This window comes from Plectropomus leopardus, chromosome 19 (genome assembly GCF_008729295.1).
Source record: "Plectropomus leopardus isolate mb chromosome 19, YSFRI_Pleo_2.0, whole genome shotgun sequence".
In the NCBI taxonomy this organism is placed as follows: Eukaryota; Metazoa; Chordata; class Actinopteri; order Perciformes; family Serranidae; genus Plectropomus; species Plectropomus leopardus.
Window position 1 is genome coordinate 11,487,022 of NC_056481.1, and position 16,907 is coordinate 11,503,928.

At 37.6% G+C, this 16,907-nt stretch overlaps 3 protein-coding genes across 3 annotated transcripts; 2 read left to right on the plus strand and 1 right to left on the minus strand.

Annotated features, from left to right (window-relative positions):
- Nucleotides 1-125: 125 nt before the first annotated feature.
- Nucleotides 126-14,547, minus strand: LOC121958706 (sphingomyelin synthase-related protein 1-like). Its single transcript, XM_042507804.1, is given in 8 exon segments — nucleotides 126-2,995; nucleotides 4,013-4,163; nucleotides 4,261-4,378; nucleotides 4,510-4,605; nucleotides 5,695-6,270; nucleotides 14,175-14,245; nucleotides 14,247-14,282; nucleotides 14,518-14,547. Coding segments are annotated over 8 exon segments (1,368 nt in total). The 5' UTR covers nucleotides 14,533-14,547; the 3' UTR covers nucleotides 126-2,690.
- On the plus strand, nucleotides 9,725-10,761 carry LOC121958704 (dual specificity protein phosphatase 13-like). Its single transcript, XM_042507800.1, is given in 4 exon segments — nucleotides 9,725-9,831; nucleotides 9,834-10,014; nucleotides 10,100-10,317; nucleotides 10,413-10,761. Coding segments are annotated over 4 exon segments (621 nt in total). The 5' UTR covers nucleotides 9,725-9,803; the 3' UTR covers nucleotides 10,607-10,761.
- Nucleotides 13,356-15,738, plus strand: LOC121958705 (dual specificity protein phosphatase 13-like). Its single transcript, XM_042507801.1, has 3 exons — nucleotides 13,356-13,560; nucleotides 13,713-13,930; nucleotides 14,456-15,738. Exons 1-3 carry the CDS (start codon nucleotides 13,433-13,435, stop codon nucleotides 14,668-14,670), a joined length of 561 nt encoding a protein of 186 aa, XP_042363735.1. The 5' UTR covers nucleotides 13,356-13,432; the 3' UTR covers nucleotides 14,671-15,738.
- Nucleotides 15,739-16,907: the final 1,169 nt, after the last annotated feature.

Sequence of the window (16,907 nt, forward strand, 5' to 3'; positions counted from 1 at the left end):
AGCTTTCAAAAATGTTATCAACTAACAGTTTCTGATGCTGAAGACTTTATATAGTATGTCTTTTTATAATGCACATTAATTATGCGATTGTGCATTGAGTGGGAAATAAAGATAACAAACTGGTCTTTGATTTCAGCTCTTTAATAATGGAAATGACTGAACGAGACATGAAACAAGTAACGTGGCTTCGCATGAGCAAATGAACACAACAGCATCACTCCTCGATGAACGGATGTGTCGTCGACTGTCAACTCCATTTAGAAAAACAAACGTCTCCAACATGCTGTAACGGCCACATCAATTACAACATCTCTCTTAAAACAATTTCACTCGATGAAACGTAGAGGCCAATCTGAAATCAACATTACACTTAAAAAGCACATTGTGTTTCAAATAAATAGTTCAGAGCAACTGTAAACATATTTCTCCATGTGCATGTTGCCGTAACATTGTATATGAAATATAAAAATACCTATTGACTGTTACAAAATGAAATAAATTAATATAAACAAATACATACAAATTTGAGGATATTTTTGAAGAACTATTACTACAGGTTAATGTCAAAGGATTATTATCATTTACACTGTATGATTATTTCAAAAAAGACATTATACAACTATCCAACAGTAAACATGAAAGATTTGGGACATTTCTACACAGAGAAAACTATCATAACACTCAAGGTAATTGGCAACTGGAATTATATTTAAGACAGCTGGAAATAAATCTTTGATTCCTTGTTTTTGGCTGATAATGACATTATCATACATCTTTTCAAGAGCCATGAATTAATCTGTTAATATTTAGTAACATCGTCAAAACATAATTTCAAGGAATGAAAAGACTCTCAATGGCAAAAAAGTGACATCTGTTTCTCAATACATTTTGCTGTACAAGAAAAAAAGCAAATGTAGCATAGATCTTTACATATTGCTTTAACAGTGGTCCGTAGAGCTTTGATAAATTACAAAGTGGGAGGTAAGACAAAACTTTCAGTCAGTAATCTTTAAAATGATCATGTATTTAAATTGCACAGAAAATGGTTAACTGCTGTGAAGGGTTAGTTACACTGCTGCCTGAGATTTTTTTAATGTGGTTTCTTTTTATCATGTGCCAACTAAATATTTTCAAAAGAAAAAGGTTTTTGAAGTAGGGTTGTATAAAGTATTTATACAGTAGACGGCGGTCAGCGCACCCCCAGTTTGGAGAAGCAGGCAGCAGTATCGCCACTGAAGATAAGCAATGCATTGCTATGGATGGGGGCCGCAGCAAAACATATTTTGGCCACCTCCAAAAATCAATATTAGCTTATAGCAATATTATATAGCTTTTCTGCCTTAAAATAGCAGTCTCAAAGTTGATCTGATAGTACACCGACTTTTAACAGAGAGAATGGCATCTAATTCTCACAGAGCACTCCAGTTAAACGTAAAGAAAGAACTGCAAGAAATAAAAGAAAGGACCTTCTGTTGGCGCCGAAGCGCACAGAACTGAATTGCTACATATTGTGGTTTTAAGTGTACGCGATATTTAGAATATTTCCACGACTTTACCTTCCCATCAGCCCATTACAACGAGGAACTAAAGCCATTAATTCGCTCTCTTCAAAGTCTCCAGACACCTTCAACAAAAACAGTAATTATACCTTGCAGAACACAGGAGTTGCTGGTCAGTTCGTTAGTTTGCGTTTTCGTGTGACTTTGGTGAGGCTGAAATAAAACACTAAAGTCACCAAATAACACAAAATAAATAACCAATCGAGGCAGAGGTGGCCCAGCAACTCCTGCGTTCTGCATGGTAAAATTATTATTTTTGTCTGGTGGGTTTTAAGAGTTCGATCAAACAGCTTTAGTTCCCTGCTGGAAAGGGCTGACGGCAAGTTACAGCGATAAAAGTCAGAGATTCGAATCAGTCAGAAACCGCTGCCACACTGAACGTCCTGCTGAGCCCTGATTAAACTTTATAACTTACATGGAAAAACAAAATCATCAAATATTTGTACATAACGTCAAAATCTAATTTCACTGACATAATTCAGAGTCAAGAACAGCCCTAGAAAATATTCAGAATATAGCGTACACTTTAACTAATCTTTGCATGTTGGCTTTTTTTAGGTTACATTTTTCCGCAGCCCTCTCCCACAGCAGTGCATCGCTAAGCTTCTGTACTGTTACTCCTGCCTGATTTTCTAAACTGCTAATGTGCAGACTGTCATCTCCTTTAGGTAACATACTGACTGTAGATAAGTACCTTATACAACCCAACTTCAAAAAAATTGAGCCATCCCTTTAGGTTGGGAGGTGCTGATAAAAGCAGTTCATGCTACATGAAATGACTTCCCTTTAGAGGAAAAATAAGCAACTGAATAAATGAGACATATCTCCACTGTGTTCGCTTTGCAAAACCAAGCTAACACTGTTGATGGGGCTTTTAAGAAACTGTGAGGTTTTGTGGATTTTGTTTAATCCGCCTAAAAGTGGTGACAGGGGAGGCAGGTTTGAAGATAAGTCCCGGTATATAAGAAGTTATGGCTCCGTCTATCCCATCAGGCCTCAGTGCTAACAGGATCACAACAGCTGTTTTTGTTGATGAAGATATCGCACACCGCCTCGGTTGGCAACTTGACAAAGCAGACTAAACAGCACAGGCTAAGAAGTGTCTGACAGTACCGCCGCCGCTGCTGTTGATTATCCAATAAGCCTCCTCATTACTGCAGGTCTCAAGAAGGGCCAGCAGTACTCGTTGGGGACGGGCCCGTTGACATTGCACTCAAAGAAGGAGAACATGGGGAACCAGATGCGAGCTCGTCGACTCTGCTGGTAGGCCCGGGTGTTGGCTAGAGTGTGGTAGTACAGGAAGAGTCTGGTAGTGATGTAGAACGCTATGAAGACGTCGATGGAGTAGTGTTCGTGCGCAGCCAAGATGAAGAAGATGCCGAAGAGATTCAGGACCCAGGACAACGTGTGAATGAAGTTCCAGCTTCTTGGGGTGTCTGTTTGTGAAATGAATAGAAAGAAAAGTTTACGATACATACAAAGATTATATTTTATTAGGAATCTAATCATATCCTTCGGTGACAGATTATTTCTGCCCGTTTCAGAGTGAGGACTAGTTTTTATTTCAGTGGTAATACCAGTGAAGGACACTAGATGGCAACAAAGGGACAATGTTGACTAATATGGCCACTTTGTTTCTCTATCTTCATGCGTCTTCCTCATGATTTACTTTAACCCTCTGATCTCACAGATTTTAATTACGGCTCATTATTTATCATGATTTCCATGAATGAATGCTGCAACTACGATAACAATATTAAATGGAGATGTTTGTAAGTCTCAACACAAAGTAAAAACTGATTATTCGTAGTACAAAATCATGTTTGAGTTTCTTGTGTTTAACACAAAAGACTATTTTAGTATTTTGAGATATATATTTAACAGGATATAAAACTGCACATTGCGCATTAAAATTACAGGCTGAAAATTACATTTAGACCTTCAATAGAAATGATGATGCCGAATAATAACCGAAATTGTTGTTGAAAAACTTTTTTAGATGGTAGGAAAACACTGATCACGAGCAGACAAACATCCCCCGAAAAGCTTAAAAAAAAAGCCTTGAGCATCACATAATCAACTTTAAAGGAGCAAATTAGCAAGTTTTATTGCCATTTTCTCAATGGAGTCTGGCTTTGAAGACAGGTTAGTTTTAGTTGACTTCCCTGTAATTTCAAAAAAAAAAAAGGGGAGCATACCATTGGATAAATGAGATTTCCCTTATAATGTATGAGTTTTGTGAGAATTTGTAAACAGATTGTTGTTAAACATAGACCCATGACTTCAATTCATCAAGAATTTTGTTTTTTTTTTATGAAGTTTACATAACGCAGGGTGAGTAAGTGATGAACGAATGGTCATTTGAGGGGTGAAGGATTACTTTATGTAGTTCTCTTCTTTACTGCATGTGACACAAATTTACAAAAACAACCTAAGACATAAAAGATACTCACACTCTGTGACAAAGAAGTTGAGCAAGGTAATGACCACCGTGTGGCCGCTGAACATGTAGTCACCACATGTATGCACTCCTGTCAGGGTCATCCCAAAACCGCTCCAGATGGCCACGGCTCTCTTCAGTTTGGCCCACATGTCACCGTACATCTAGATGGACAAAAGAAGTGAAACCATCAGCACTGTGCTGTTTCAAAGCGTCACAGATGGAGCGTTTAAGATACTCAGAAAACTCATTTTGTGTTACCTTTCCTGAGCATTGCAGGTGCTGTCCCGGCACAGACAGGGAGGTGACAAACATGGTGATGCAGCGCAGCATGAACACCGTCCCCATGAGGCTGCACATGCGCCGTAAAAGGATAGACCTGAAAGTCAAAGGAGACGGTTAACCCAGATCTTCCGCGGCGTTGATATAAGGGACAAGCTGTAGGTGTCAAACGGCACAATCCCAACAGTGATCACGATGTAGTGATGTGAAAGACTGTCAGGACGTTACCTGTGTTTATGGAGCAGCAGAACCAGCAACCAGACATTACAGAGGATCACTCCACATGCTTCAGCCATCGCAAAGGCCCAAGGTATTCTAGGCACGCTGTCGAAAAGAGGGAGAGAAGTGTCGCTTATTAGTTGTTTCGCAAAATATATATATATGTATATATTGGCAACTATTAGCCTCCATTTATTGATTCAAGTCATTTATCAATACAAAAACTTTGGTCATATCTCTAAAATGTGAGGATTTTCTGCTTTTATCTGCTTCATGTCATTACATTTGTTTTGTTTTTTTGACAATTATTTGGGGAAAAAAAACATTTTTTTTACTTTTTAAAGTATTGATAGAAAAAAAATGACTTATTTTCACATTAAAGACCTTTTTTTTTAAATCTGGCTTTTAATTTGGAAATATGCTACAGCTTTAGTTTTAATAATAGATTTTCACTTTATTTTATCCCTGGAGTTTATTATATTCTATAGACTTTTATTTAGTGGGTTTTAATATTTTATAATTGCAATTTTCTAGTCTTGCAAAACTTTATTTATGGTTGTTTATTTTATTCTTTTTTTTGTCTGCGTTGTTAGTTTTGTTTCGAGAAGCACTTTGGGCGGCATTTTTGCATGCGAGGTGCAATATAAAGCTGAGCCGAGTTGAACTGAGTAGTCTCAGCCCTAAAAAGACCCTTGACACATCATCATAAATATGATAAACTTATTCCTGTGTTCAAAGTTTCTAACACCATGACCGATTTTATATCAAAAATATGGACCCTAAATCCGCTAAATGGTACGTCCCCATGTGTTATCAAGCCAAATACACATCGGTGTTTCCCCGAAATCACCTCCCCTAATAAACATAAAAAGAAATTCCATTCAAAGCTCAAAGCTGGTCATAAACAACAGTTCACGCTTCAAAGTAGGTCACTTAAGAAAAAAAAAAGCACTCAAAGGTCTCTTTGAACCAAAGCTAGCCCGTCAGGAATATGTGAGGACAATAATAGAAACACGCTACAAGGAAGTAGGGCAATTATACTGTCCGACCATCTGGTGTGATATTCTGACAGCTGAAAAATAATGACTATCTTTGGCATTTTACAGCTGACTAATGGCTTTTTTTTTTTGGTTATGTAGTTCCCCAGGTTATAAAAATAAGACTTAAAAAATGTCTTTGTGGACACACACCCACCTGTCTAGGAAAATATCTGGCAGTGGAGGGTATGTGCGCATGTCAGGCACCCTCTCGTGCACTATGACCATGACAAATGACGTGAACCCGAACACAAACACCACATAGATGGCGCTAAGAGCCGTCTTCCAGTACTCCGGATCCAGGCGCCTCGTCTGCTGCTTGTACTTCCCATTAGTGTACTGGTGATACTCCTCTCCAACTGGCGCCGTGTCAGTGCTGTCACAGTCTCTGCCTGGGTCTCCATTGCACAGCCAGTCCAAACTGCCTCCGGAGCCTGTCGGAGAGTGGCCATCGAAGGGAAGACCCAGCTCCTCCAACACATCAATGTTCTGTTTCTGTAGTTTGCGGATGGACACCATCAGCCGCTTGATGTCCCCCAGCACCTTGAGCTCCAGAGGAGGCGAGCGGAGGTCGTACTCGCTGAGGGCGAGCAGGCTGGTGCCGTCCAGCCGGTGCTTGTTGCACAGCAGGTCCACATAGTCACAAAAGCCCTCTTCCCTCAGCCACTTGGCGACGTGTTTGGGCGTCCAGCGGCGGACGCTCAGCTGGGTCATTTCCTCCTCACTCTGATGGCTAGAAAAAAGTACAAAATTTCAACATAAACCAGTGAGCTCTCCTTCACTGTCAGAATAACTTCCTATCCACGAAATAAAGGAATATTAAGGAGAAGTAAGTGTTCTTTATTTTCTCTGAATCAGCAATACTAATTCTCAACAAACCATGAAATACTGCCACGTAGACAGAAAATAGCTTCACTGTGAGAGAAAATTAGAAGTGATAAACAAGTTTAAGACAATCCCTGAGCTACACAAGCAAACTGAGCAGCCACAGCCTGAGCAAACATATGAGGCAAGACTTTGCTAGGTTTGCACAGACACACACCCTAGAAATGTGGGTGAAGGAGCAGACATCCTTCCCAGGCGAGACAGTAGCTTTTGACATAGTCATGGAGAGTAATTTGTTAGCAGTACTGTAATGTAAGCACTAATACTTTGTTACAGTACTTTTGGGAGTATTTGTACTTTAATATTTCTTTCAACTTTTACTTTAGTACATTTTCTAAGTAAAATGTACACTTTTACTCCATTACATGTACTCTGAGCATTTTAGTTACTAAAAACAAAAAAGGGAAGGACGGTAGGGAGGGATGAGCGAACTATTTGTTTAAAGTTTAAATTTTTATACAGAAAAAATGTGTATACACATACATATACCTTGCTTGTTTGTTTTTCTTTTCTTTTCTTGCTTGTGCATATGTATTATTTTGTTTGTTTTTTGAAAATTTCTTGCTTCTTCATGGTAAATCGCTCATTGCATTCCTCCCTTGTTTTTGAAAGAAATCAAGCCCCTTTGCTCAGGTTTCAAAGGGTTAACAGCATCCCTGCAGCTAAGGGCATGGTAAATTAAAGAGTTTTTAAGACTTTTTTTATGCCCCTGGGATAGGTTTAAGACCGCTTTTCTTATTAACTAAATTAAAGCAAACATTTTGCCTAAATGGTAATTGTAACATAAAAGATTACCTTTATTTGCCTCGCAAATTATCTATCATATGCTGACACACACAAAAAAATGTTTTAGAGCTGATACATTTAATTTCAGAAACTTACTTTTGATACTTAAGAAAAGTAAATATCAAATAATTGAAGATTTTACTCAGGTAATATTCAAACTGATGACTTCAACTTCTACCAGTCATTTTCTGGTAAGAAATCTGTACTTTTACTCAAGTATACCTTTCACTTATTTTTTTTTTTTTGACTATTATGTCCAACCACTATCCTCCACACCAAACTGAGTAATCCTTGTTTAAATAGTAAGTGGCAGCAAACCATATCTTTAAAGTGTGTTACCAGGATTGCCAAGGTGTTCATACCATGCTAGCATCTTTGCCTGTAGATGGATTACATGATATGAAAGCACTGTGGCTTATATTGTGTGCAGAGCAGCTTTATGTGTACAGAAGGTCAGTAACTTTGCCCAGTAAAAACCACCCACCTGCACTGACCCACATCACTAGCTATCTATAAGGTGGGGCCAGAGGCTAATACCACTAACTCCTAGCAGTATACTGTTAAATAACTAACCAACCTGGTTTTTGACTGTGTATTTAAGCACAAATATGCCCGAGTTAGACATGAAATCAAGCGACAGCATCCTCTCATTTATCACAACAACTCTTCCCAAGCAGGCTAATTCAGCTGTGGCTAACGTAGCAAGCTATTAGCTGCTAGCTTGATCGGTGCGTGTGCTTCACGCTCACTCACCCGGACTGAGATGTGACAGAAGACGACACGGAAACGTATTTATTCAGCTAGCTAGCTAAACGGCATCTCACGAGGATCTGGAGAAGTCGTATTAGCGCTTGTTGCAATAACACGGGGTTGGTGGAAATCATTTCGCCCTGACTTCGCGCTGGTTAGCATTATGTTGACAACACAAGGCGGTAATGACCAGAGTAGCTGCGCATGTAAAATCTGCTTAGCGTAGGCCTGACTCCAGCGGGCCAACAGCGACACCCACCGGTGACAAGAGGTTACTGCAGCGTCTTTATCCCTTTAGAGAAACCTGAGCAAATTGATTTGATTTCTTTCTCAAACATGAAAAGGAGGCAATGAGCAACGGAAAATAACCCAAATATTAGCAAGATATTGTAAATAAAAAAAATAAAAAAAAAAGACAATTAGCACAAAAGTATCAGGAACAGTAAATAACCTGAAAAATGTGCCAAATTAAAAGAAAAATAATAAATATAAAAATAATGTTAAATATCTTTTTTTTCTCTAGCCTAATTTTAAATATGTAATTGTATCATTTTAAATATAACTTCTGGGCATTTTCCTCTAGGCTTTTTAAATCTAATTTTTTTTATTGATTTTCTTACTCCCTCTCTCTCTCCATATATATATTTAGCTTTTTTAAAAAACAAAATATAACTATTTTTCAGCTTTTGAATTAACATATAAGAGACTTACAATTGTATATGAAAAACACAAATGTTTTGAATAAACAACAAACTAACAACAAGAATATCATCTCTGGCAACAACAATTATTATTATTAATTATTATGATAATAAAAATTTTAAATAATAACAACAACAACAACAACAACACAGGTAAGATGATGTAGTAAGAAAAACAACTGATAACTGTAAAAATAAGAGAGAATGTGTAGACAGCAATAAGGACTATAACAATAAAGACAAATATAAAACACACATTAATAAAAATAAATATATTTCTGAATAAGATAATAATACTTACAATTGATAAACATTGCCAGAAGGAATTCTTAAAGAGTAACAAAATAAAAAATAAATAAATGAATTATATATAATATAATCATTTATTACAATTTCCAGTACATTTTATGCCAATTTGCTGATTGCCTGTTTTTGAAAGAAATCAAACCTTCTCAGATTTTAAAGGTTCGAAAGCTTGTGAAAGGTCAAAACGCAGCACAAAAGAACTGATGATGATCCAGGTTTTGAAGGGTTAAATCCTTCTAGAGCATCATTACTTTTACCACAATAGGTTAACTCAACTATTTGGTAAATTATGGTTTCAGACAGAAATTTTTTTTTCTTTTTCACAGTATATATAAAAGAAAACAATAAATGTTTCATTTCTCAACAATGAAAGTTCATTTATATCTGAGAAAATAGTCAGTTTTAATTTCATTAGCTTAGCTTTCTTACTTCTGCCATAAAAGGCCATATCAACTGTTTGGTGGAGCATGCTTTTTTTTAAAAAAAAAAAAAAAAAAAAAAAAAGATATGACCCTTAATATATTTTTATTTTTATATAGTTACATAAATCTGTTCAGTTAGACAGCTGAAACTATAAAAAGTCGAATAAACACGCCAACCTTTGAAAATCCCACCAAACAGAGCCCTTATGTCTGTTTGATTAAGATATAGTGACTCAAAATGTGCTTTACCAAATGGCTAAATAGGATGTTGAAGGCATATTACTAAAAGAAAGAAAGAAAACATTTATGCAATTAAAAGCTACAAAATACCACAATAACCAACAATGACCGACATTTAGATTAAGACTCTCTAATTTAATTTTAGACCAAGGACACCTGTCCTTGTCAGTACCAACATGGCTGTAGTAAAGCCTCAACAGAAAATAAATGGAAGAAGAAATCACACAAACTGGTAGTTTAAGAGCAGCAGGCAAATAGAAAGTCAACAATGAGCGATATTTCACCTGCCACTCCGTCAGTAAAAGACTTGGTGAAGGTTTTGTATGGAGGGAAAAGGTTTGGTAATCATGTGGATGAAGTTTGGCCCAACCTGTTCATTGGTGACATGTAAGTTTTTGCTCTTGGCAGCTTATAACATACAAGTAACTCTTAGTCTTTGCAGTTTTTATCCCTTTTTTTCCCTTGTCCGCAGGTCGGTGGCCAATGATCGCTACAGTCTGTGGAAGCTGGGAATCACTCATGTTGTGAACGCAGCTCATGGGAGGATGCACTGTCAGGGGAGTCATGACTTCTACGGCTCCACTGTGGATTATTATGGAGTGCCTGCAGATGACTCACCGTCCTTTGACCTCTCTCGCTATTTCTTTCCCTCTGCTGAGTACATTCAAAGTGCACTCGATACAGCTGGTGGTAAATACACATCGTGCTGCTTTACTGTCACTCACTTCGTCTCTGCAAGTCACTCCACAATAAAATCCCAGTAATCTTTTGTTTTTCTTCACCAGCTCGGGTTTTTGTCCACTGTGCAGTTGGAGTGAGCAGGTCTGCCTCTCTTGTCCTGGCCTATCTAATGATCCAGCACCGTTACACCCTGCTCGAGGCCATCAATAAGGTCAAAGAGCACAGATGGATTTTCCCAAACAGAGGATTCCTCAAACAGCTTCGTGCGTTGGACATGAAACTGCGCAAGACATCATGAGTGACCCAAACAACCTCGAAAACAAACTGACTTTTTAGATTGCAGAACCTCAAATGCCATTTTTTGTCAATATAAATGAACAATTCAACATCTGCCAGAGATACTGTACTTAGGCTTTAATCAGTTAATTTAAGAGTAGTACTGAATCTATTGACCCTGCCGCTGTGTTTAACGCAGACTGAATCCATTTAACTTTTGTGTTATGTTGAAAAAAATATGTTGTGTTGCATATTCACTTTAAAACAACATAAACAATCAATAGATTGTTTATAACAGTATTTTTTTTAGTTCTGAGCAGAGTTTAAGTGCATTTTAAAGTGATGATCAACGTAATTGTCAACATTTACCTCCTCATACAAAGCATCAGTTTGTTAGCAAATGTAATAAAAGCAATTGTTTTATCCATAATTTTAAAATAATAAATCTCACTATTCAGAAAAAAACAGGGCAGTTTTGCTTCTGTGAATTTGTACATGAGTATTAACAGTTAAAGCTTCACGCTGCAAGGATTTGATAAAGTGTCTAATCTAGTATCATTTAAGATGAAGAGTTGACAAATACGTGAATTTACTACATTGAAAACGTGATGTCTTTCAGGAATATTTGATAAAAGTTTTCAATGACGCTTTGAAACAGCATTTACACCCAAAAAAAGTCACGAGAACTTCATTTGAAAAAACACATTTTGTATTTTTATATAACTTATAAATAATTGTAATTCTTTTGCTGCTGTCTCGAAAATCTCTTGGATGTGTTGAGTTGTACTGGTAGAATTTGTACTCACGAACTCTGGATTTTTAAAATTATAATGAAGTTTGTTAGATCATGAAAACTCAGTAATCAGTGTGGTCTGCAGTCAATGTGCAATATATCAATATTACATTGATATCGTGATTTCAGACGAGATTTCGTCTGAGATGTTGGGTATTGTAATACCACAGGTGTTGTCTTTTCCTGGTTTTAAAGGCTGAATTACAGTAACGTGATGTCATTTCCCGAGGGTACCAGACTCTTATAGCTGTTTTATTATGTGCTTTTAACTGCTTATGCTGCACACAGAATCAGGGAGACCGTTTACAGCAGAGAGACAGCACCTCCTGGACAGCAGAGGAAAGACATTAACAGAGCGACGGCGTGGCAGGACGATGTAACGAAACATGCATGACGATATGTTGTGATGGTGATGCCGTAATGTTGACAAAGAATGGAATAAATTATATTAAATACGGCAGTTTTGTTTCTTATTTTATGTTAAGTTTCTTAGTAATGTCCAGATCGCCCGTGTTTTTGCCTTAAAACATTCGGTTTTAAATCCCGTCAAAAGCTGAAAATTTAAATATTTTAACATTACTGCTGCTGGTTTTCTCCTCTTGTGTCAACTTATTTTGCTCTCGTCCACTAAAACGATATCCAGTTTGCTGTTTACCATCTCCTAGATTTCCTGTAATCTGGTGATTATACACACATTACTGATGATTATTTGTCAAAAACCTAATAATGTAAATATTTTTGCGAAAGCACTGATAGTCAGCGACTATTGTCACAATGTTGATATCGAGGTATTTGGCCAAAAATATGATAACTGATCTTCTGTACAAGTGAAATTTCAATGTTTTAACTGCCAAAATCTCAGTTGATCTTCGTTATAACGCTGCGCCTGCATACTGAGCAGAACGATGCACAATACATCTTTAAGTTTGATTTTTTTCCCTGAATTTAACACATGTATTGTCAGTTTTAATGTCCTCTCAACTTCTGTAAAGTGGTTGATTAGATTTTAGTCAATTTTATATTGGTGAGTCAAATACTAAAAAAAAAAATGACAATATGCCTCAGCTTTCAATGTGACCGATGTGGCAAGAATTCAGAGATCTGGAATTCAGTGAATATATCTATCATTAATATTTCTGATCCATACTTGGATAAGTTTCTCTTCACAACTACAGCTGCATCTGGATCGCACCAGAATCACACAGATATGGATTTTATTTTTATGCATGAATCATGTGGGATTTGGTCCTACCACACACACACACACCACTGCAGATGCATCAATAAGCAGAAGCTGCACTTTAAATAATCGATCAATAACTGTCTCCAGGTTTAAAATGACCCGGAGACATTTATTGACTGATGTTGTGTACAACATCAGTACTGACTTTTCACAACACCTCACTGCGCCTGCATTTTGCGTACACATTCATGACACCGAATGAAGTGAGGTCATTACATTTCATGAAGGTTAATTATGTTTTTCTTCAATTTGAAAGCTGGAATGGGTGAAATTGACCCGCGACATAATAGGAGAGCTAAAAGAGACACTTGCAGCGGTGTGAGGGCTGTTTGATGTCATGTGCAGCCAGCGGCAAAGCTTAATTTTTTTCAGCCAATTTGCTTTCACAAGATATTTATGTCAGAGCGGTAAACTAGCTGCGCGAAGCTGTTGCAGCATTTCGGCTCCATAAATGCTGCATTACGTTGGACTCTCTGTCATCCAGTGTAAGCAATGCACTTAAACATTTTCTGTCCATAATTGCATCCAATTATCACTGCTTTATGGGATGATTCATCTCTGTTTGAGGCTTATTAAATTAGAGTCCCACCGCTGTGTGAAAAGCAGAGCTCGGGCTGCTCTGTTTGTTATTCTGCCCTCCGCACGAGTAAGACTACACGCTAGGTTAAGTACTAAATTGGGTAACTGTCCAGTGACAGCAGACAAACACCTGCTCGTACACATCATCCTGAGCCGGAGTTGACGCGAACGGCTTTGATACAACAAACATTTGGACCAGCAATCGATCCAAGAGGTGGGGATTTGGACTTAAAATGTCAATCTTGAAAGGAAAGAAAAAGGAATATTTAAGTGTGAAGGATTTGCAGAAGGTTTTGGATTCATGTAAACTACATCTAAGCCAGGTGGATGAAGTCTGGCCAAACATATACATAGGAAATGTGTAAGTATACAATTTATTTCACTCTTGGCTCACTATTTGTTTTAATTAACTCTCACAAATAATTGTGTTTCTCTGGTGCAAATACATTGTGCTGTGTTGCTTATAGCCTTCACATATGTCTTGAACTTCTTTCTGTCTCTTTGTGTTGCTAGGGCAGTAGCCCAAAACAAGGCTGCCTTGCAGAAATTAGGTATAACTCATGTATTAAACGCTGCTCACTCCAAGCAAGGCTGCATAGGGAACCAAAGCTTTTATGGCAACAGCTTTGTGTATTGTGGCATTCCAGCAGATGACTCGACGCACTTTGATCTGGATGTTTACTTCAAGCCTGCAGCTGATTTCATTCACAAAGCTCTGAAGTCACCTGATGGTAAGACTCCTCTTCTTTTTCACATGACTTGTCACATTACTGCACTGTAAGTTATAATTGCTAAAAAATATGTTCCTTTTTTTTTTTTTTTGAAGTCCTGCACATCACATCCTTTATTTCACTCCTTAATAAACCCACAAATTCTCCCATCACGCCGCCTTTTCAATGTCACCTGTCGCCACAATGTAACACAACTTGTAATGGTAGTGTATTTTTCAGCCAGCAGTAGTAATAAGGGTCTTACCTTGCAGAATTTAAGTCTATAATGTGACCATGGCTCCTTTCAAAGAAGCTATCAAGCAGAGGACAAGTTGGGATTAAAGAGACAGTCGGGCCCGGCCTGCAAAGGGACCTTAAATGAACAAAGGCGATGAATTGTGGGCACTATTTTTAGCTCACAGCAGGCAGAAAGAAAGACCACAGCGTGAGACGGGCAGTCATGTATGATATTAATAAGACTGAGGCCTCTCACTAATCCTTCCTTCACACCCCCACCTCTCTCCCTTCATCTTGTCTGTTCTTCAGGGAAAGTTCTGGTGCACTGCATCATGGGAATGAGCCGGTCATCGACCTTGGTGTTAGCGTACCTTATGATCTACCATCACCTCCCGCTCAAACAGGCTCTGCAGAAGCTGATCCAGAAGAGAGCCATTTACCCCAACAGGAATTTCCTGGCTCTGCTGTTGGATCTGGATCTCCAGCTGACGAGGAAAAAGAAAAAAACGTGTCATATCCTGTAATCAAGAGAAAATTACACTTTTTCTTTTTTTTTAAACCATACAGCTGCGTGCTGTCTCGGGATGGTGATGCCGATCAGTCTGCTGATTCTGACTGAAATATTTCTAAGGGACTGTTATGAAATTTGATTCAATTGATGACTGAATGCTAATACATCATATTAGCATGTTAAGTGTTAAAGGTCTAGTGTGTAAGATTAAGTGGCATCTAGTGGTGAGACTGAAGATTGCACCCAACTGAAACATGTTGAGGAAAACTACTGTGGCCAATGCAAAAACGTGAAATTGCAAAAGGCCTCATCGAGAGCCAGTCTTTAGTTTGTCCAATCTGGGCTACTGTTGATAAAACATGGCTGACTCTGCGGAAGTGGACCTGTATGGAGATAAAATGGGCTCAATCAAGCACTCAAACACACTTTGTAGTCTCAAGAATGAAAACTTTTCCTCCGTAATCATCGATCACACTGTCAGTTAGCAGAAAAATAACTAACACGTATGATGCTTCGGTGCAGTTTTTTTGGTCTACTGGTGTTAACCAACCAGCTGAGCTCATACAGCATTAGATAATAACTGCAAGCACTGTCATTCTTGGCTTCCTAGTCAAAAATGTTTTAATATTGTTTCATATAATAATTCACTATTGTCTTCTCCTCTTAATTTTAAGTACTAATTTCAAGAATTTTTTAAAGCTATTTCAGTACTTATATTTCTGAGTGCCAAATTCAAGTACTTCCCTGATAACATATTAATATTAACATTTCAGTTAATGGAAGAAGGAAAAATCTGCAAACTCATACCTTAATGTTTTCATATGCAATACACATGATTAATGTTTCACCAAATATTGCCTTCTTCGGGTTATTCTGAATATTAGCATGTTACATCAACATGTTAAACATTAACAGACTAAACATTATTTGCTAAACATTAGCCAATGCACATGCTGATGTAGGCATCTAAAAATCCCATTAGCATGCTAACAGTAAACACTTAGCATGTCAACATTTATTATGTTAGCATGCTAACATAAAAACCGTAGGGCTGAGTAGATTAAATAAATGTTAGTGTGCAGCTTTCCCATTTGTTTTTGTTTGTTTTACAGAATCATGCTAACATGATATATTGTTAACAGCACGTTAGCATCCAGTAAGCTAGTTAACATCAGTGGAAGCAAAATAGCAGTAAGTTAGCACACTTACAAATGTTAGCATTCAGCTCAGTGCTCAGCTGAGCCTGCGAAGGTCTGCAGTCGTCAAACTAAGAGGAAGCTGCACCAAAATCGTAGAGATGTGACGGTGACGTCTTCCACTAGTAACAGCGGCGCCTTTCCTCTGGCGCCACCCTAAGGTCAAGCTATACAAAGCTTGCGCCACCAGTATTAAAGTATAATAATGAACTTGAACAGTTTTCTCTCTATTAGAATCCAATTTTGTTGTCGGTTTTTTTTTAATGAACTGCATTAGGCTACATTTTCATGGACCTGTTAAGGTGATTAAGGACTTTCTTGTGTTATTTTTCTTTTTTCTATGTTTTTGCAGACAGCGATGTTAAAAACAGAATTTCTTAACAAAATGACAGTTTGGAAACTTAATGCAACATGGTGTGAAAATGACTGAACAATGAATGGAAATGATAAGGAGATCTGATGACTGTCTTTCAGCTACCTTTTATTCTTGTCGGATTTCTTTTGTCTTCAGCTCCTCACTTTGTATTACAACAGAATGGACCAAATGTCTCACTGTAAATGTTTTTAAAAAGCATCTTTTTTTGTTTTTGTAAAATCTGTGGATGACTCAGAAAAGGGTTACATGTTTCTGCAATTCAACATTCAAACTCAAAATGGGAATCAATCTCATCCGTCTCTTCAAAAAGAAAAAAAAGCGATCAGTGTTCACAGTACGGTATTCCTTTGGTGTATTCATCGAGTCAGTTGAGCTGATCATCACAGTACCTCAAAAGGTTTCAGATCATTGATTGTCCATGAAATCATTGTGCGTCAAACAAAAAAAGACACTCGCATCTACTATGTAGTAGTTTGGCAGCACTGATTTTAAGACGGTTGCTTGAGAAATAATAAATCAATGATTCAACTTTACTGTATTTTATGAAATGTGACTAATAGAACTGATTGATAATTTATTTCTCAACCTCACTGCATCACACACATATTACAGACTGAATTGTATGGCACGGTGTTGAGTCACAGGTTAAATATCAGTGTAATTTATCATTTACGGATC